The sequence below is a fragment of the Dromiciops gliroides genome, chromosome 2 (genome assembly GCF_019393635.1).
Source record: "Dromiciops gliroides isolate mDroGli1 chromosome 2, mDroGli1.pri, whole genome shotgun sequence".
NCBI lineage: Eukaryota > Metazoa > Chordata > Mammalia > Microbiotheria > Microbiotheriidae > Dromiciops > Dromiciops gliroides.
Window position 1 is genome coordinate 695,961,840 of NC_057862.1, and position 20,305 is coordinate 695,982,144.

A 20,305-nucleotide genomic window follows, 5' to 3' on the forward strand; every position below is an offset into this window, starting at 1 on the left:
ACTCAGGTCCTCCTGAATCCAGGGCTGGCTATCCACTGCACCACCTAGCTGCCCCCAGAGGCTGGATTTTAACTCAGGTCCTGAGGCAGCACTCCCTACTGGACTGGGGACATGCCCAGAGGGTGGAGCGAAGACAAAGCGCCATCTTGGCTTTTTCATAAGGACCAATAACTCTAAAATTCAAAAGGCTAATGGGTTCTTGGGCATTGGTTCCAGGAGCAGGGAAGCTATAATCCTACTCTTCTCTGGCCTAATCGGACACCACCCAAAACTAAGGTTTCAGAAGGATGTGGATAATCTGCAGATGGTCCAGAGCAGGACAGCCGGCATGGTGAAGGAACTACGAATGTAGAGAGAAGGCTCCGGAAGGACATGATAATCACCTCCCAGTGATTGGGGTTAGCCTTGAGCTATTTGGACCCAGAGAGATGCAGGGACAAGGGGTGGAAGCCAATAGGGGTGAGTTGAGCCTTGACCTTAGAACAGCCTTCCTAATAGGAGGCTGTGCCAGCGTGGAGCAGGCTCCACTGGAGGGAGTGGACTCCCCATCTCAGAGTTCTTCAAGTAGTCCAACAGCCCCTTGCTAAGGGGGCATTAGAGGCCAAGTACCCGATTCTGGTATTCCATTCAACCTGAGGCTCCATCATTCACTGGGAATGGCCCAGGGTCCCCCAAATGGAATGCTTGGAATAAGTCCCTGGAGCTGTCCATGGTAGCACAGGTCTCGCAGAAGGGATGGGACTGTTCCCTTGGCAGATGACCAAGAGAAACCCAGGGGAGAGTCTGGCTCACCTCTCTCTACTCAGAGCAAGTGTGGTTTCACCATTTCCTCTGCCAACAGAGAGGGAGAGCCCAGCTTTTAGGTGCACTGGGAGTTGCTACAGTCAGAAGAATTCAACAGTGGTGATTTGTGGCTCTGCCTTTGGCTAGGCTGGTCCCCCAAGGACTGGTACAAAGTCCATTCATTGCCTTGTCAGAGGGTAGGAAGTGCCAGGGCCTGAACTCAATTGGCAGAGCTTTGAAGAGCACAGGAATAATATTTTATATGCACATAGACAGACACACCTATCTCAGTTGACAGGCAATGAAGCACCTACTATGTGTCAAAGCAAGAGGGAGGGAGGCATAGTGGATGGAGAGCACGGCTTGAAACCAGAAAGCCCTGGGCTCTAGCCCTGCCTCTTGCACGTAGTGGGCATGTGACCATGGGCACATTACCTCACCTTTTAGTGGTTGAGGCAAGCTTTGAAGACTGTCCAGCTACATAGAAAGTGCAGACCTGCATTGGTAGAGGTTCCTATCCTGGGAGTTCACGGAATCACAGCCCTGGCCCTATGTGCCAGCCCCCGAGCAAGGCTCAGCCAACTGTCCCTGCCCTCAAGAAGCTTCCGCTCCATAGGAGGAGGCAACGCCACGCAGGTGACAAAATGCCAGCTCTAGAGAGGAAATATTGGGCCGATGTGAGGGCTAGGCAGAGAGCGACCCGAGGCTTTGAGAAGAGGATTGAGAAGAGACCTCTCGATGTGAGGTCACTGGTAACTGGAGAATGGTGAGGACGGAAGCCAGAGCCTGCAGAGTGGAGAAGAGAGTTTGAGGAAAGGAAGCAGAGGGGCCGTCATAGCTACTTTTCTGGAGGAATCCAGTCCCAAGAGCCAAGGGGCTCTAGAGCGCCACCTATCGGAGAAGCAGCAAACGGAGGGCTTTTTGAGGATGGGGACACACAGGCCTGTTTGCAGGCAGCAGAGAAGCAGCCAGGAGACAGGGAGAGACCGAAGATGAGTGAGAGAGTGGGGGTATCAGGGGAGCAATGTGCTGTGGAAGAGGGGGTGGCCTGGGCTCATGTGGAGGGGCCACCTCAGCATGGGAGGCACGGGTGATGGAGGACATGGTGGCTGGAGGCATGTGAGAGCCCCGAGGTGAATGGCCTCCACGCTTCAGTGGAGTAAGAGGCAAGGTTCTCAGCTGAGAGGGTGAGGGGAAGGGGAGCCATGAAAGGTTTGAGGAGGGATGCCACTGGGAGGAGTGGCATAGAGAATCAGTTAGGAAAGTGGTTAGCACGGTGCCTGCCACATGCTGCTGCTGTTCATTCAGTCAGGTTCGGTCAGGGTCCATGGATGGATGGATGGATGGAAGGATGGATGGGGTTCATCCACACTGTCCATGGAGTTCTCTTGGCAGAGATACTGGAGGGTTTGCCATTGTCTTCTCCAGCTCATTTTACAGATGAGGAAACTGAGGCAAATGGGGTTAGGTGACTTGCCCAGGGTCACACAGCTACTAAGTGTCTGAGGCCAGATTCAAACTTAGGTCTTCCTGACTTCAGGCCCAGTGCTCTATCCACTGAGTCACCAAGCTGCTTCCTGGCACATAGTAGGTGCCTTCCAGTTGCAGTTATGTAACAAATTTGTAGTGGACCCAGTCAAAGCAGTGTCTGGATTTTCTCCAGTAGCAAGTGCATAAGTGAGAAGCCAGCGTGGGAGTGCCAAGGCTAAGGCATGGAGGAGCTTGACCAGCTAGAGGATAATAGGGACACTCAAGAGAAGAGGATGGGGTGGAGTGGAACAGGCTCACCAAAGGGTCACGATGGGCAAGAGAGGAGAGCACACAGGGGAATGGCCTGGGAGAGACCCCAGAGGTGCAGGGAATGGACGTCCTGGTGAGGATGAAGAGTGGCATTTGGCTGTGGAAGGTAGCGGCAAAGGTGGACTGCAGACTGTGATGGGAAAAGGAGTGTCAGAGTTCATCAACACGGAGGTGGGGGAATGGCCAGAGAGAGGGTCTGGCCATCTCTGTATATGGCTGAGTGGGCCGGCAAGGGTTCGTACGTACATAAGTGCCCTGATGTGGGGGCAGGAGTTGGGGGAGTAGAGACTGAGCCGGGAAGGAGAAGGCCTGGGAGCCTGTGCACAGCAGCCACCATTGCCTTGAGTGGAGGAGGTCTATTGTATGGACCTCAGTGGAGGAGAGGGGCAGGGAAGTGGCAATGGGGAGCAAAGAGCCTCCCACCTCCCCTACCTTGGCTAGTGAATTAGGGGAATGAGCAAAAGTGTGGCCAGGGCCAGGGCCGGGAAAGGAGACCAACTGAAGACGGAGCCAATTCAAGAGAGAGACAGAAGATGGGGGGAGTGGGGGGTGGGGGGGAAGGATGGAAAATGAAAGGAAGCCTGTCACCCCTATTCTAGGCATTGTGGAGAGCGGGGAGTTGGGGGCAGGGGCAGGGCTATGTGGGGGGTGGAAATAAGGGAGCAGGTAGTGAGCCAGGGCTCGTCCAGGTGGGAGAGTATTAATCTTCGAGGAATAAGCTCAAGTCTGTCATTGCTGGCCATGAGAATTCTACCTCAAGGCAGGATCCTCCATCAGTCAAAAAGCAGGTGCCAGGAGCAGCTAGGTGGCGCAGGGGGTAGAGCACTGGCCCTGGATTCAGGAGGACCTGAGTTCAAATCCGGTCTCAGACACTATACATACTTAGTAGCTGTGTAACCCTGGGCAAGTCACATAACCCCAATTGCCTCACCAAAAAAAAAAAAGAAAAAAAGGCAAGTGCCAGGCGCTGAGCTAAGTGCTCAAACACACATACAGCAGGGTGGGCGGGGCTTAATGACCCGATCTCCAGAACACAAATGTACACGTGAGGGACTTGAGCTATGTCGCTGTCGTTTCCTTTCTTAAGTCTGGATAATAAGCAAAGCAATAAATCAAGCCCTGAGTTTTACAGATCTCAGCTGTGCAAATGTTTCCATTGAAATATGAACCATCAAGGAAAGAGCTGGACTGGCTCCCCCCCCCCCCAAGTCCAAAGAAAGGAAGTCCCTGGCCTCAATGAGCTTGCATTCTAATTGGGAGGTGCCCTGGAGTGTATAAGGGGGCCAGGGCTAGGCCTCCTTCGATGGAGATTCATGCAAACAGAGGGAGGGTCTGGAGGTGCCAGAGGTCCGGCTCTTCCAGGATGAAGGTTTCTGGAGCACATGGAGAAGTCCAGCCATCACGCAGAATCCGTGTGTCCTGGCAGCAGTTTGTGGCTGAAGCTGGGAGCAACAGGGTCAGGCAGACAATCTGTGTGTGGTTGTAGCGGTCAGGAGAGGGATGGAAAGGTTGGGCTATCACCTGGGAGAGCAGAATACAAAAAGTCTTGAAAGCTTGGTGGCAGACTGGCCTTCAAGGACTTTAAACATCAAACAGCAGAGTCTGGATTTGATGCACGAGAGTTTTTGGAGCAAGAGAGTGGGCGTGGTCCGATGGTGCCCATGTCCACTGTGTGGAGGATGGAACAGATTGGGGATGGATGGGAGGCAGAGAAACCGATCGTGATTGCTGCGGTCTAGGTGAGAGGCGATGAGGCGCCGGACCAGCATGGAGCTGGAGGAGTGGACAGAAGGGACACAAGTCAGCGAGGTCACGGAGGTGATGTCGATAAGCCTTGGCAGATGACCAGCTCCATGCAGTGAGCGGGAGACCCAGAGCAGCTCAGCAAGCCCAGGACACAGAATATGGGGATGAAATCCCAAAGACAGCAGAGACAAGGCGGAGTCTTTCAGAGAGAGGTCTATGGGCCATCCAGTTGGAGATGTCCGATGGGCAGTTGGTGATAGGACTCAGGAGGAAGACCAGGGTTAGAGCTGTAGATCTTTGAGTCCTCTTAATAGAGAAGATAATTCAATACATACAAGCACCAGGTCTAGCAATGTAGACAGCACTGGTCGCTTTGGGAAGAATAGTTTCCGTGATGTGATGAGGTCAGAAGCCAAGGAGGCTGACAAATGCATCAAAGAGAGGAAGCAGGGGTGACTGTGTGACTGTCAGTGGCTTCTGAGGAGAAAGTGAGGTGAGATACTGGATGATGCCTTGAGGGGAAGGTAGTGTCGAATGGAGGTGGCTTTTGTTTGTTTGTTTGTTTGAAGGTGGGGATACCTGAATGTGTGAATAGGCAGCAGGGAAGGAGAGATTGAAGATTACAGAGCAGGGATGATGGTGGGGGCGCTCTACCAGAGAAAACGAGAGGGTGCATTCATTAATAGATACAAGCAATGGCATTCCCATTGCTTGTTGGCAGTGCAGAGTCACCCTCACGGCATATTTAGGCCCCACTGTACTTCTATCAGTGAATGGTGTGCATGAAGTGACGTGAAAGTTGTCAAAGAAATGTCTGCCCCAAACAGGAGCTCAGGGAGGCACGGAGCCAGTGGGACAGAAGATTTGCCAGAGTTGCAAATGAGAAGAGAAGGGGTCTTCATTCATGCACCAGAGACAAATTTTAGTCACGGGATCCTGAGTTTAAGTACACTCTCAGATTCATGCAGTTGGTCACTGTGCCTATGCCAGTGGAACAAACTTAAACAATGTAGCATAGAACTTGCACAATGATGGATACAGGAACAAAATATTCTTTACAGGGAATGGCTACTTTTAACTGAAACCCATTGTTCAGTGCGTTCTATCTAATTAATGTGTTTGTTAATAAGTATTCTGGCTACAGCCTTGTAGTCATGTCATGGGTCTTCCAGCCGGCCACCCTGAGGTTGTTGCTCATCCCCTACAAGGACTGAGGGATAGAGCTCCTGTCCCCTGCTCCTTGGGAGACAGTAAGGCCCCAGAGGGTGGGACACATGCTTTCTTGGAGGCTGGATGAAAGGATGTGCCCAAGAGTCAAGCAGGCTGAGAAGGCACCATATCAATCTGTCCCTCTGTGTTTTCTGTAGTTGGAATTTATTCACAAACAGACCCGAGGAGTATATTTCTCCCAGCACTTATTTTGCAGGAGAAATTTAGAGAGTCAACCCTGTATGTCACACTTATTCACTTAGAAAAACGTCTTGCAGGGCAGCTAGGTGGCGCAGTGGATAGAGCATCGGCCCTGGAGTCAGGAGGACCTAAGTTCAAATCCGGCCTCAGACACTTAACACTTACTAGCTGTGTGACCCTGGGCAAGTCACTGAACCCCAACTGCCTCACCAAAAAAAAAAAAGAAAATAAAAATGTCTTGCACTTATTAACTCAAACTAAGGGAAAGTGATCTGTATTTTCCTCTCTATTAAAGGAAGCCTGCACTGGCACCTTTGCTGGTGCCTCTCAGGATCATGGATTTACTGCTGAAAGTGGCAAACTCTTCATTTTACAGATGACGAAACTGAGGCCCAGAGAGGTGAAGAGGTTTTGCCCAGAGTCACGCAGCCAGGAAGTGACAGACAGAATTCGAATCCATGTTCTCCTGAAGACAAGTCCAGTCTTCTCTGTATGTGTCTCTGGTTGCCTCCTGGGGGTCAGCTGCTGCAGGTCAGGGGCTCCTTCACTTTGGTCTTTGTGCCACACCTAAAATAACAACAACAACAACGAGCATTTCTGTAGTGTCTGCTGCATGCCAGACACTGTGCTAAACCCTTTCCCATTTCTCATTTAATCCTCACAACCACCCAGGGAGGGAGGTCCTAGGAGGATCTACTTTATAGTACAGGACTGAGGCAAGGAGAGGTTAAGCGACTCACCTCAGGTAATGCAGCTGCTAAGTGTCTGAGGGTGGATTTGAACTCAGGCCTCCCTGCCTCCAGGTCAGTCACCATCACTCCATCTGCCGTCTTCTTGTGTTTGCACCAGCTGGCTCCAGGCCTAGCATCAAGGCTCAGCTCAGCTCCCGCGGCACCTCACTACCTCCATGTAGTCTCTCCCACTGGAACATGTTCTCACTGAGAGCGGCGATTGTGGTTTTACCTTTCTTTGTATCTTGAGCTCCACACATGATAAGTACTTCAACTGTTTGTTGACTGGCTGACCAGCTGACTGGAGGCCCCAAGACCAATCGGAGGGTCTGTCCCGGGGAGGTGAGCATGTGAGGGGGGAGGAGGCATATAGTGCAGATGTTGTGAAGGTAGAAGACAAGATTCGGCAGCCCTCTGCCTTTGTGGGCCGAGGAAGTCAAGGATGAGCCTGAGGACGAAGGACTGGGAAATGTGAGAAATAATCTAGGGGGACGCAGTGATCGCCCCTTCTTCCTTAATCCCCCACTCAAGGCCTACTTCCTTGAAAGTAAAATTCATCCCAGTCATGCCAGACCCAAGCAAACCAAGGGGAAGATGCAGATTTTTTTTCCTACATGGCCCAAGGCCATTACTGAGGAGACTGAACCACACCTAGGTGGAAAATAGCTTGGGGGGGGGAGGTCTTACATTCTTTCTGTGATGTCATCTTCCGCAGGAGATGAGTGATGTGAGTCACATCTCCCCAGATTTCATTTTAATATCACCCACCTCCAATCACGTCAACCAATTAGAACTAGATTGGAGCTCTGTGTGAAGGACCTCCCACACCTGGAAGAAGATATGAACCAAGACCTGACTTGGAGGAAGGGGTCTGGTCTGAGAGGGCGGCATCGACTCATTTCATTGATGACCCACCGTCCATATCAATAACACGGCTAACACCCAGAAACCATCCCTCCTATTTTTCACTGTCAAAGTGATTGGGGGGGGGTTCTATCTCTAAGGCTCCTAGCCTAGTACCTATCACACAACTGGGAGGAGGGGAGGCTGTTGCTAGAATAACAACCGACACTCCAAACCACCAAGTGTTTTAGGTCACTTGAACCCTAAGTGAATATCTACAAGGCCATCAGATAATCAGATGGAAGTGGCCTGGGCAGTCTAACCCCTTCACTGACAGATGAGGGAAGCCATAGATAGAGAAGGGAGAAGGAGCTTGTACCAGTACCGGACCTCAGGTGGGACCCCAGGCTGCCTCCCCATTGCACCACACTGCCTTGCTTCGAGGTGGATATTCTTCTTTAAACACATTTTGAAAAAATAAACAAATTAATTTTTTTAATATCTATTTTTAAAAATGATTCCACAATGATCTATCTTAGCCATATAATTTAAAAATAAAATGATGTCCATTTGAAATGCTATGTCCTTATCAAATTGCTTTTGACGTTCATTCCTAAGCGCAGCAATAGAACAGCGATCCTACCCCATCGAGGGAGGGAATTGGAATCCTTTCCTAAGAAGAGACAATGTATGTTTGCTCCTCCTCCTTGGCAGTGTAGATCACAGTGAACACATGGGATTTCAAAGAATCCAACTGAAGCATAAGACTCTCCTCCAGCCCATCATTTAAACTACGGGATTGCGGCTAGGTGGCACAGTGGATAATGCACCAGCCCTGGATTCAGGAGTTCCTGAGTTCAAATCCAGCCTCAGATACTTGACACTTACTAGCTGTGTGACCCTGGGCAAGTCATTTAACCCCAATTGCCTCACCAAAAAAACCAACCAAACAAAAAAAACTAGATTAGGGGGAGAAGGGAGATGAAGGATTCTCTCACCTACTTTTGGTGTCTAAGTACAAGTCCATAAAAACAAGGAGCCGGTGGGGAGAGGTGGGAGCAGGGGAAGACCCTTGAACCTCACCCTCATCTGAACTGGCCAAAGGGGGAAAGATGACACACCCAAAGGACAGAAATAGATTGCATGGAAAAACAGGAGGGAAAAATCATTAAAAAAAATGTAATAAACAATTAGGAGAAAGATAATCAAGGGAAGGACCGACCAGTCTTAAGTAAAACCAGCCAGGGAGGCAGCATTCAAGGAGGGGCTTACAGAAGAACTTTGGGGGCAAAGGAAGGGGAGCAGGCGTCAGCAGAGCAGCCTGGGACTCACTCCCGGCCTCTTGGGGCAGTTTTTGTTTGCTCCTTCTTTCCATTTGCTCTTTGGCTCTGGCCTGTTAGTGCTGGGCTCTTAGCACCTGTGGGGGATGGGGAATGTCCGGCCTCCGGCTCTTTTCACAGCTCAGGCTTGGTTGGGGGTGGGGGTGCTCCCAAAGTGATATGAGCTGGGGGTGAAGCCTGCTTCCCAACCCCCCCAGGGCCGAGGGCTGTCAGATTGTCCCAGGTGGAGAATCTTGAGCGACTGCTGCTGGACTTGGCTCAGCCGCAGAGCCACTCTGTTTCTGAAGCTGCTCCTTCCTGGTCCACAGGGAGGCCTCTCTGTGCTCCTGCCCATCACATCTGTGTGAGTGCCCCTGCCTAGGTTCCGGGCCTCTGTGCTGAGCTGCTGCTCAGGGGCTTGGGCCAGACTGCACGAGAGCCCATGTGGTAATGGTCACCAAAGGGAAGGAAAAGGAGGTGACCTCGGGGCTGCCAAGCTCGTCTACGCCAAGGCCCGTACACTGGGAAATGGCCAGGGGACCCTCGGAGGAGGCTGGCCATGCAGGCCCTGCCGGAACAGCCTCCTCTCCCTTCCCCTTTGACAGGGCGCTGGCCACCGCCCCACCCGCATCACTATAGCCACTTGTAGAATGGGCTTTCCTGCCTCAGGCCTCTGCCCACCTAGTCTGTGCTGCCCGCTGCTAGGAGGGCCAGAGGAACACAGGGGAGGTGAAGACGAGCCCATTGGTTCTAGAGTGGGGCTTCTCACAACAGGGAGTGCAGGTGACTTACGGGCCAGGTCTGGGGTTGTCTAGGGAAATGTCCCCATCACAAACACATTTTCCTAGATGTCACTTTAGAACGCAGCACGTTGGTGGAAGGGAGTCAATGGAAGCAATGAGTGCTTTGAAACATTTATTGGAGTTTTGCCAAAATGAGAATGAACAGAAACCCAAGGCAAAGGTACATGCAGACAAGTCTACACAATTGTCCTAAGGGAGACGACGTGTCTATACACGGAGCTTTCTCAAAGCCGCACATGGGAGGAAACGGAATTCTGCTTCTCTCTCTCTCTCGTGTTCAAGGTTGAGAAACGTTCTACTACGGGGGAACAATTTCTTGCTCAAATACTGTACTTCAGGGCGGTGCAATTTCATCCACAACACTGGAGACACTTGGACGAGACGACATCCATGCAGCCCGCTGCAAGCAGGCGGTGCGCATCGGCGACGACCTGCCCTCAGTCTTCTTCCTCTTCTTGGTTGGCCGACCGGAAGGGCAGGGCTCTCTGGCCTCTCTCTGGGTCCGGCATTCGCAGTATCCTGATCAGGCGGCTCGAGGGCAGAGAGCTAGAAACACACAGCGCACAGTTCCTCCCTTGCCTGGTTCCCTCCCTCTCGGTGCCTGATATCACTGGGGTCAAGCGCGTGCAGTATGGCGAGACTTGGACGGGAGTCAGCAATGGCGTGAGCTAACAGACCGCTCCCGTGGGGCCCTCGAGGGGCCTGGAGGAGGGTGACCGGCCGGGCTCTGCCCACCACGGAGCCGTTATTGGGAACGCAGGCCGGACACCCACACTGTGCCCTGGGGCCCAGAGCCCTGGGGATCGGCCGCCCCACAGCCACAGAAGCAAGCCCACCTCCCCCCGCCCAGGAGGGGGCCGCCAGAGCCGGCCTCACCTCATATTCTGTGGAGTGAGCAGGATGAACTGGCGGTAGCGCTGGGAGTCGGCCATCTTGAGGATCATGTCCATGGCGATTCTTCGATTGACCATGTCCTACAAGGGGGAGGGTGCAGCAGGTCACGGTCCTGGCCCCATAGGGAGCTCCGGAGAGTGGGGAGCATCAGGCCCCCTGGAGAGGTGGTTTATTTGTAGGAGCCTCATGGTCTCTCCCCCCCCCCACGCCCCCAGGGGCAGAACAAGTCTTTCTATTCCTCCCAATAAAGAACATCTGATACTAAGGCCAAGGGGTGGTTTTCCAGGTGACATTTAAAGGAGCTTTTACTGAAACTCAGACGGCCATGTTTACAAGCTGGAAATGAAGGAGTGATCGAAATCAGCCGGGCAACCACCCCAAGTCAGTCTGAACTGATCAAGGCCTCAGACCTCTCTGTGCAAAAGCTTCAAGAAAAGCTAGACTAACCCCTCCCCAACACACAGAGACACAGACACACAGAGACACAGAGACACACAGACACAGACACATGCGCACACACACAGACACACAGATGCACACACACAGACACACACAAGCACGCACACAGACACACAGATGCACACACACACACACGCACAGACACATACAGAAACACACACACAGACACAGACACACAGACACACACATGCACACACACAGAGACACACACAGACACATGCGCACACACACAGACACACAGATGCACACACACACGCACAGACACATACAGAAACACACACACAGACACACACAAGCACACAGGCACACAGACAGACAGACAGACACACACAATCAAGTGTTCTCTTCTCCCATTAAAGGACAGCTCACTCCCGGCCTGGCCCAGAACAGGCCCAAACTTGACGCTAGCCCCCAATGTAAGACGAGGGGAGCAGCAGCCTCTTATCACAGCGTCCTCGTGCAGCACGGAGGAGGGCAGGGTCTCAGTCTGAGTCACTGAGGGTGTGGTGCTACTTAATTGTACCAATCCTGGCATCTCAGACCGTGCAGCGCAGACCGGCCTGTTCCCAAGGGGAGCCATGAAATACCAGATGTGTTGTTTATAAATCCACGCTAGAATCTCTGAGGGGAAACAGACTGGGGGCCGTCCCCCCCCCCCCCATCCTCGCTCCTCACTGAGCACGGGTGAAGGCTAAGAGATAGTCATGACGGCCTTTCTAAGTGACAAAGCCAAGGATGCATCAGGGCCCTCCAAACCGGACAATACCATGTAGACATCAAACTCGTCCAGGCATCGGAAGGGAGATTCTGCGATGGACCACAGAGTGAGAATGAAGCAAACGGTGGAGAAAGAGCGCTCTCCCCCGGACAAGGACCGCATGTCGCTGAACTCCGCTTTGCTCCCCTCTCCGGGCTGGACCTGGGAGAGAAGGCAGAAAGGGAGCGTGAGAAAGGGAGGCTGCGCCCTGGGTCACGGCTCTCCTAGCCGGCAGGCCGGGGCGAGCCGGAGGCCGGCAGGGGCCACGCTGAGGCCCAAGCTGGGAAGGAGCAGAATTACAAGTCAAGCCCCATCTCCGCTCCAAAGCCCGGCGTGTCGTCACACGGCAGACAAGCAAAGGAGAGATCTCTGGGTGACAGCGCTTTCCATAATAAACAGGACCCAGCAGAGAAAGACACCCAAGTCTTTCCAACCCAAGTGACCCAGGGTCGTCATGTCCCGAGGGCCGGGGCGGCTGGTGGGGGAGGCACCCCTCCCCCCCAAAACACTCAGCCATCCCGGGGCTTCCGGGGGCAGGTGGGAGGAGGCTTGGACGGGCCCATTTCTTGGGTCTCAGAAGGCGTCCTGGCCCGCCTGCAGTGACCACTGCTGGGTCCTCAGATGTACGGCTTAGGCAGAGGGCTATGAGACTGGGGTCGTCTGTGGTTGCACGGATATCCTGGAAGGGAAGGTGGGGCCCAAGGGCAGAGGGACTCCCTGTCAGGGTGGCAGTCCCCGGGCTGCCACCTGCAAGCCCTGTCAGGCATCGCCACATCTGCAAGCCCACTCCCCTGCGCTGCCGCCACCACGTGCCGACCACATCAAAGCAGTGACTACAAAAGTCCAACATCACCTGCCCCAAGCATTCTGGCCACTGCGAGGAACCAGCCGGAGAACAAGGGAAGAAGCCTGGTGTCGGCAGTCGAGGCTTCAGCGGGTGAACACCACAGGGAGGATGAGAATAAGAAGAGCAGAGCACCTACTATGTGCCAAGCTCTGGGTCTCACGGCTGCTGTTATCATCCCCATTTAATAGAAGAGGAAAATGAGGCAGACGGTGGCTAAGTGGCTGGCCCAGAGTCACGGGACTACGAAGTGTCAGGCTGGATTTGAGGCCGGGTCTTCCTGCCTCTGTTTCCTCACATATAAAATGGGTGTTATGCCTGCCTTCCCCAAGTCGGGGACCTCTCTGAGGCTCTCCTTCCCATGCTCCCTGGATCCCCTTTTTTGTCTGGGCCCAAGGAAGTCTGGGAGGCATCCGAAGACAGCGGGGGCGGGACCCCAGGGTTTGCCCTCGGGCCTTCTACATCCCAATGAGAAGACAACACTGTCCCAGGGCTACATCAAGCACAGGGGCTGTGCTGAGCTCCTCGGGAAGGCCCCAGGACTGGGATCCCGTCCACCCACTGGCCTGGGCAGCTGGCTGGGACACTCACTGTGATGGCCAGGGTCTCGTTGTTGTGGTCAAAGATCATCTTGCCAGAGTAGGCGCGCTGGGAGAGCAGGCTGTCGAAGTACAGTTTGCAGCGTAGGGTGAGGCACCTGGAGGGGGCACAGAGCATGGTCGGCATGAGCGACGGCCCAGGACGGCCCGCTCCGAGCCAGAGGGGAGATGAGCCGGGCCGGGGGACCCCGGGCCACGAGGGGTCACCAGACTTTCATGGACAAGATGGCTGTGCCCCCTGACAGGTGGGTTTCGGGAGGCTCTGTGCTTTCTGATGACCCGGCACCAGCCCAGAGCTCAGATGGGATCTCCCCTGGCACAGGCTCCCCCCTTACTCTGGGGCCCCTAACCTGGGCTGGTGCAGCAGGCCTGGCCCCACCCTAGGAGCTGCCCCTGCCCTTCAGTGACCAGCCCCAGGTCTTGTGGTCCCTTGAGGGGAGGTCCTCCCAGGAGCTGGGCCGGGCACGTCTGTGTACGGTGGCCTGACAACGTCCCGTTGGATGTTTATATACCCACGGGGGACGGAAGCTGGGCATCTCCCCAGAGCTTCCCTCTCCTGCACCAAGCCAGAAGCCAAGGTTTGAGACGTTTCTCAGGGCCACGGTTCCCTGACCTCAATCACCGCGGGCGGCCTCCTCGGCTGCTCTGCCCTCAGGGAGCAGCCTGGCCTTCTGGCCTGGCTTTTGGCCGCCTCTCCTCCCAAGTTTTCACGTGAACTCTCAAGCAAGAACAGACCCCTTGACTCCTGGAGCCTCCATTGCCTCAGGGGTGAGTGGGCCTGTGGCCATGATCCCCACAAGACTGTCCACAAGCACCCAGGCCAGGGCCTCGTGAGCCACGGTGGGCTCCTTGGGGTCCTCAGCGGGCACGCTGGGCACGAAGGCTGCCAGGGCCCTGGGGCCACTCACCTTCGGAACTTCTTGTAGGCGATGTGTCTCTGTGTCATGATCTTATCCAGTAATTCGATGAACCTCTTTAAGCTCCGCACTTTGCTGCTGAGATCCTGGTAGGTCTCCTTTGCCTCCTTGTACTGCCTGGCGAACAGAGAGACAATTCTGAGCGAGCGGGATCCCGGCCTTTCCGGGCACCCCGGCCGGGGGCAGGAGATACCCAAGGCCGTCCTTGAGCCGGACTTAGCCCAGCATGGCCCACACCTAGTGCCACCCAGCACCATCTCCTCCCAAGAAGACGGGGAGCAACAGCCAACGGGAACCAGCATTTCAGGGCTGGGGGGTGTCCCTTGGGACCCTCCTTGGCCGCTTTTTTGGTTCCTGAGAAGTGCCTTCACCGGGGCGCTGCCAGCCCTAACCAGGCTGTCCCGGCTTCTTCTGCCTCTCCTTGTGAGCTTCCTTCTTTTGGGAGGGGGATGCTGCCCCTCCGGCCCCCTCCTTTATTGGGGCAGCTCTCGCCCTCAAAGATGCCTCCGCTGGCACCCTGGCCCCTCTTCGGAAGTCCATAGGGCGCCCGCCCTCCTTGGAGGCCTCAAGTGTTTGGCATGACTGTGGGCACGGGGCAGACTGTTCTCTTGGCTCTGCTCGGTCTGTCTCCTACGCCATCGCAGGCGCACGTGAGGATCCCCAAGTCTGGAGGGCTGCCACAATCCAGTCTGTCCAGATGGAGCCTCTCCCACTTTCCCTTTGTCACAGTCTCCTTTCCCCCACCTGTGGGAGCTGGGGCTGGGAAGGTGCTCCTGTTTCTGGATGTGGAGCTGACCTTTCTGCCAAAGCAAAGACAAGCAGCAGAACGGTGCGGTGCCCTCTGGTCCCCTCTTCCTGGGCTGTGCCCAGCCCTGGCCTTGGATTCTGGGTCAGAGCCTCGCACTTGGCCTTCCCGGCCTGTGCCAAACGACCGGCCCGCTTGGGGAGAGGACTGCCCGAGGCCGCCATCAGGCAGCCGGGAATCCAGTGGCGTGGAACATAGGCAGAGTCTGTGCGTAGCTTCTCCACAGGCTTAGCAAAGGCCCGTGGTCAGCTGTGGCCCAGGGCCCTTACCCAACTGTTAGAAAACCCATGCCCAGGGAAGTCAGGTTGGGAGCCGGCAGCGCGTCATTCTCCATGTGGGAGAAAGAAAAGCTGAAGCCAAGAGGAGGCCGGTGAGCAGCGAGAGAGGGCACCACAAACCAAGGACTGCCCCTACCCCGGTCCATCGCCCAACGTATGGGAAACCCAGAGGTTTCCACGGCCGCGAGAGCTCGGCAGGAATGAAGGGCCCCGGGCCGCTGATGTGCAAAGCGGGATCACCATTGCCGGCCCTCACGGAAGCCCAGGAGGGTCTGCCTTGAGGCTGGCGGTCCCACGGTGCACTCCCCCATGGCGACGCTCTGTGCCCACTCATGGGGCAGCCTGGGTGGCACCTCAAAGGCTAAGGAAATGCTCCTGGAAGAGGCCAGCGAGGAGAACACAGGCTGGGTGGGAAGGAGGAGAGGAGGGGCGGACTGAAGGAGCAGACCTGGGCCTGGGAGACATGGACACCCTCCGACACGAGGAAATGATGAATGATGCATTTCTTGGGGCCCCAGAGATCAGTTTCAATTTTCCCCCTCCCCCCCACTCCAGAAAACTTCAGCCAATCTTTGTCTGGGACACGCCCCAGGGAACAAAGCAATGGAGACAGACTCTGGTCTAGCTCAGTGAGGAGAGGGGCTCAGACCACACCTGGACACTGCACTTTGCTTTCGCCCTCAGGGAGGGTCTTGTGCCTACTCTCCTCTGAGGTCATCTGTAGAGTTCATCTTAATGTAGACCAGCCTCCAGTCAAGTCAACCAATGGAACTGAGTGATGCGAACCAATGAGCTCTGATCAATGGATAACGACTCGCCTCTGTCTGAAGAGGGTAAAACCCTTGGCCACACCAGGGTCTCTCTTGGCCCTGAGCACTGTCTCTTGGTGCTCTTCCTCTTAGGACAATGTAGGCCATGAGAATTTAGGGAGACACGCGGTCAATACTTTACTGATATTCAATATTAATTATTAAATGCTTACTGCCTAAACTGGTGTAATAGCCACGAGTATATAAATAGCAAGCAATTAATTTATAAAGTACGGTAGTAGCAATCATTTTAGAAAACACACCAGTAATGAGAGTTTATCATGGGAGTGCCTTTAAGAGGTAATGACCCTAACACCGGGAAGGTCTGGGAGGACATTTCTCACTTAGAGAGTGAGGCCTGGGAGGGGGCTCAGGAGCAGCTTCCATGGTGGCCTTGCCAAGGGTGGTGACTGGGGCCAGTGCCCAGAGCCACGGCGACATGGTTACCTTATGATCTCTTCCCGGTCCCCGTGACTGTCACTCTCTGTCTGGATCTTCTGCCTCAGCCGCGTGATTTCTTTGTCGAGAAAGGAGGGCGTTTTGGCCACTTGTATTCGCTGGGGGCAGATCTTTTTGGCCAAAGCGCTCTTCTCCTAAAACAAGCAAACGGGGGATTTTGCTCAGTAACAGTCTTAACTGTCCCACAAACATCCTTGAGGAGAAAAAATGGCTCCCTCGCTCCTGTAGTGGCACATACCAAGTCAGGGCAGCCTCAAGCCGCGTGCCCAGCAGCCCCTCACTCAGAAGTGTCGTGGGAAGGGTCAGGCCGTGCCAACCCAGGGGACTGTGATGGAGGCAGAAACGGCCAGGGAGGAGCTGCTGACTCTGGAGGAGTCAAGGGAACAGCTGAGGGCCCGATGACTACATGTGACCATGGGTAAGACAGCTGGGAATGGGCTCCGGGGGCCGAGTACCTCCCCCCCTCCCATAGGGGGTGCGTGGGGAGAGAGAGGTAAGGTCAAAGCCCCCAAACTCCTGTTCTCGGCTTGGAGAGTACACACCACCCCGTGGCCACTGCTGAGCACTGAGGGTGCCTTGTGGACCACAGCTGGTGGCAGCCATTGCTCCCATGGCCCCGGCCACCCCGGCCTCCCGGCCCGAGCATGGCTACCTGGAGCTCCCTCTCCGTCTGCGCCAGCTCCTCCTTCTTCGCCTGCAGAGCATCCATGTGCTGCCGGAGCCTGTCCTCGTAATGGTGCAGCGAGCGTTTCTGGGTGTCCACCTCCACATAGGCCTGGTTCAGTTCTTCCTGTGGGAGGGAAAGCCGGCTGAGCGCCAAAAGCACCTCCCAGACCTAGGCCCCTCTGCTTCCCACTTGGGGAGCTTAGGCCTTTAAGAGAAAACTCAAGGCAGGTCAAAGACAGGGTCTTAGGTGGCCTGGGGGACCACTGAGGGCAGAAGGGAAAGGATGAGGAGCCATAGATGGTGTCGGCCAGAGTGGGGAGCCCCCTTTTGGAGAGGCTCAGTTAACAGCCAGCTCCTTTGCTCAGCCCAGGGTTGAACGCATAAAAAGCAGAAGAAAATGGTGGCTGAAGGAATGTGGTGATGACTGGGAAATAACCGGATGAAGCCCAGACTCCCTTCCACACTCTTCCTCTACATGTGCCTGGATCTGAATTTAACAGTTCTCCAATTCTTTAAGGGGCTAGGTCCTGGCTATGGCCCTGGATGACCCTGTGACCAGACCAGCCCCTTGTTAGGCCTCTGGGCCAGAGCCTCACGGTACCCAGGGCTCTGGGTGCCAATCCTGGCCTCGTCACTTTTACCTGGGCGGCTCGAACAGATCACCACTCTCTGGGCCCCCATCTCCTTCTCAGCAAACAGCAGGGGCTGAACGAGAAGCCCACAAGGGGTTGCTCTGAGCCGGCAGCCCCCCCACTTCACAGCTCAGGGGCCCCTGCTCCCCAAACTCTGACGGCACATGAGGCGCAGGTGGGGGATCCGAGACACAGAGACAAGAAGCAAAGTCAAAAGCAATGTCGCCAACCTTCACGGGCTCCGCTAATTCTGAGACTTGGTGGATTTTCAACTTAAAGTTCTCGTACTCCTGCTCAGCGTCTGCTCTCTGCTGTCTTAAGTCATCCATTTTCTCCTTTCGAGCCTTCATCTCTCCCTCCACTTCCTTCATCCGTGTTTGAATTTCTTCCTCTTCCTCCTCCTGTTCCCCACGGGAATCAAGAAGAGCACTTCTGAATACAAGAAACGTGGCACCAGCCCCCAGGAGAGGCCACGGAAGCAGGAACCAGGCAAAAAGGAGGGAGCACAAGATGAGGTGGGAGGGGAAAAGGAGGCCCTGGAGGGCATCCAGTTGCTACCACTGGTCGCCAAGGGCACGAAGGGAGCTGAGCAGGAGCAAGACAAATAGGGCTGAGAAGGGTTAAAGGGTCAGCAGATCCCGGAGCAGCGTGGGCAGGGTGAGCCCCCCTCCCAGCCGGCCGGCAGCCTGGAATCTCGGCCTTAAGCGCAGGCCAGGGAACCATAGACATGAGAGCTCTGAGGGAGGTGCCAGGGGTGCCCACAGCAGAGGCCTGGCATTCTCACCAGAGTCGAGATGTCCACCGACTGGTTTTCTTCTTCATTCTCAAGATCTCTTATTTCTAGAAGGATTTTCGTTACTTTAATCTGAAAGAAAAACATTTAGGGTTTTTTCCCTCCTATTTTTCACTCTGACGGTCAGTTTCAGCCATGGTCCTCCCCTCCCCCAGAATGGCACCAGTGCTGCTGCCCACATGGTGGACGAGCCCCAAGGCCAGAGATGTCTCCAGGGTCCAGACCCCCAGAACCAACACGGTGCTCCCTAGTGAAGTCCCAGCCCTGCGGCCTCCACAGGCCTCACCAATCACACCCCCACTCTCAGGCTAAAGGTCATCTCAGGGCACATCAAGCTCACACGTGGAAAACCACACATCAGCATGGGTGCTGCTTTTCAGTCACGCCATCTCCTTCTCTGGCTCATTCAGGAAACTGAGGCAAACAGGGTTAGTGACTTGCCCAGGGTCACACAGCTGGAGAGGGTCTGAGGCCGCATTTGACCTGACCCCCAGGCCTGGCGCTCTGTGCACTAGGGCGCCACCCGGCTGCCCTCGATGTAAACAGAAATATGTATAAAGGATGGCCTGACTTGTTTGGAGTTCGAATCACCCCTTCTAAAATGAGGGCCCCAGAGGACACAGTGAAGCTCTAAGGGAGATAACACGGCAGTGAGGAATGCCAGCTTCTACTGTCTTACACTAGGCCCCGGGGGCCCCGGCTCTCACCTTGAGCTCCTTTATATGCCGGTGATGGCTGCTGACCAGTTCCTGGTTCTTCCTGAGGTCGCTCTCCAGGGAGCACACTTGCTGCTGGAACGCCCTCACCTGTGCCATTTTGTTCTCCACTTCTTTCTCCAAAAGGCTGAGTGTGGGAGAAAATAAGAGACAATCACGCTCCACCTGGATCCTGCCCGATGCCCCAGCTCAGGCGTTTCTGGGCCACGGCTGTGGGTGCCCCGAGTCAGGCCCCGGGGATGTCTGCTCTGTCCTGTCAGGCCTTGTGACACCATCGCGGGTTTCCTTGCTGGAGACCCTGGAATGGTCAGCCACTCCCTTCTCCAGCTCATTTTACAGAGGAGGAATTGAGGCAGAAAGGGTGAAGGGACTTGTCTAAGGTCACCCAGCTAGGCAGTATCTGAGGCTGGATTTGAATTCAGGCTGAGTAGTCTGGGCACTGTGGTGCCCCCTGGCTGCCTGTGCATTGATGATGTACAGATGAGGCTCTAGTTGTGCTGGGACAGCTTTTCAACTCCGGTGCCCACCTTATTTCTTTTTCGACATCCCCGGTGAGATAGCGAGGCCTTGTTCTTTCAGATGAGTAATAGCGCCGCTCAAACACCTGGTCCCCCTCAGCAGTGAAAGCTTCCTTGCAGTTCTTGGGGGGTGTCTGAAGTTGCATCACCTTACGAGCCAAGGGGCTGCTCTGAAAACCGAGAAGGGCACAACAAACAACAAACAGTTGTCATCGGTCGGTCGGTCAGCTGTGGCTCCTAACGTGCTAGACAATTAGAGCCAGGTGCCCGCTAGCCTTTCAAAACCAAAATGGAGCCCAGGGCTTTGGGAATCACATCATGTACTCAATTTACTCAAAGTACTGGTCAGTTTTCATGAAGAACATGCAATTATTCCCAACAAACACTGTAACCTATCAAATTTAATTAATTTCCTTTATGTATTGTGGTCCAGGGTGAAAATGAATTGGATATATATATTTTTAAAATTTATTTATTTTGGTGAGGCAATTGGGGTTAAGTGACTTGCCCAGGGTCACACAGCTAGTAAGTGTTAAGTGTCTGAGGCCAGATTTGAACTCAGGTCCTCCTGAATCCAGGGCCAGTGCTTTATCCACTGCGCCACCTAGCTGCCCCCGGATATTTTTATTGCGCAAGAAAAGTGTGACTGATTTTTGAGAAAAAGTCAAAGTAAGTTAATTGATAATTCTGAATCAGTCTAGAAGACAGCACCGAAATGGAGGAG

At 54.5% G+C, this 20,305-nt stretch overlaps 1 protein-coding gene across 2 annotated transcripts in view; it reads right to left on the minus strand.

Moving 5' to 3' along the window:
• Positions 1 to 9,540: 9,540 nt before the first annotated feature.
• Positions 9,541 to 20,305, minus strand: part of SMC6 (structural maintenance of chromosomes 6) — a 61,443-nt gene continuing 50,678 nt past the window's right edge. For both annotated transcript variants that reach the window (XM_043984736.1, XM_043984735.1), the window contains exons 18-28: positions 19,591 to 19,751; positions 19,055 to 19,190; positions 18,339 to 18,419; positions 17,785 to 17,955; positions 16,909 to 17,046; positions 16,245 to 16,390; positions 13,897 to 14,022; positions 12,981 to 13,086; positions 11,555 to 11,707; positions 10,312 to 10,409; positions 9,541 to 9,981 (exon numbers count right to left, since the gene is read on the minus strand). In XM_043984736.1, coding sequence (XP_043840671.1) covers positions 9,873 to 9,981; positions 10,312 to 10,409; positions 11,555 to 11,707; positions 12,981 to 13,086; positions 13,897 to 14,022; positions 16,245 to 16,390; positions 16,909 to 17,046; positions 17,785 to 17,955; positions 18,339 to 18,419; positions 19,055 to 19,190; positions 19,591 to 19,751 — 1,425 coding nt within the window. In that variant the 3' untranslated portion in view covers positions 9,541 to 9,872. The remainder of the gene's footprint in view (positions 9,982 to 10,311; positions 10,410 to 11,554; positions 11,708 to 12,980; positions 13,087 to 13,896; positions 14,023 to 16,244; positions 16,391 to 16,908; positions 17,047 to 17,784; positions 17,956 to 18,338; positions 18,420 to 19,054; positions 19,191 to 19,590; positions 19,752 to 20,305) is intronic.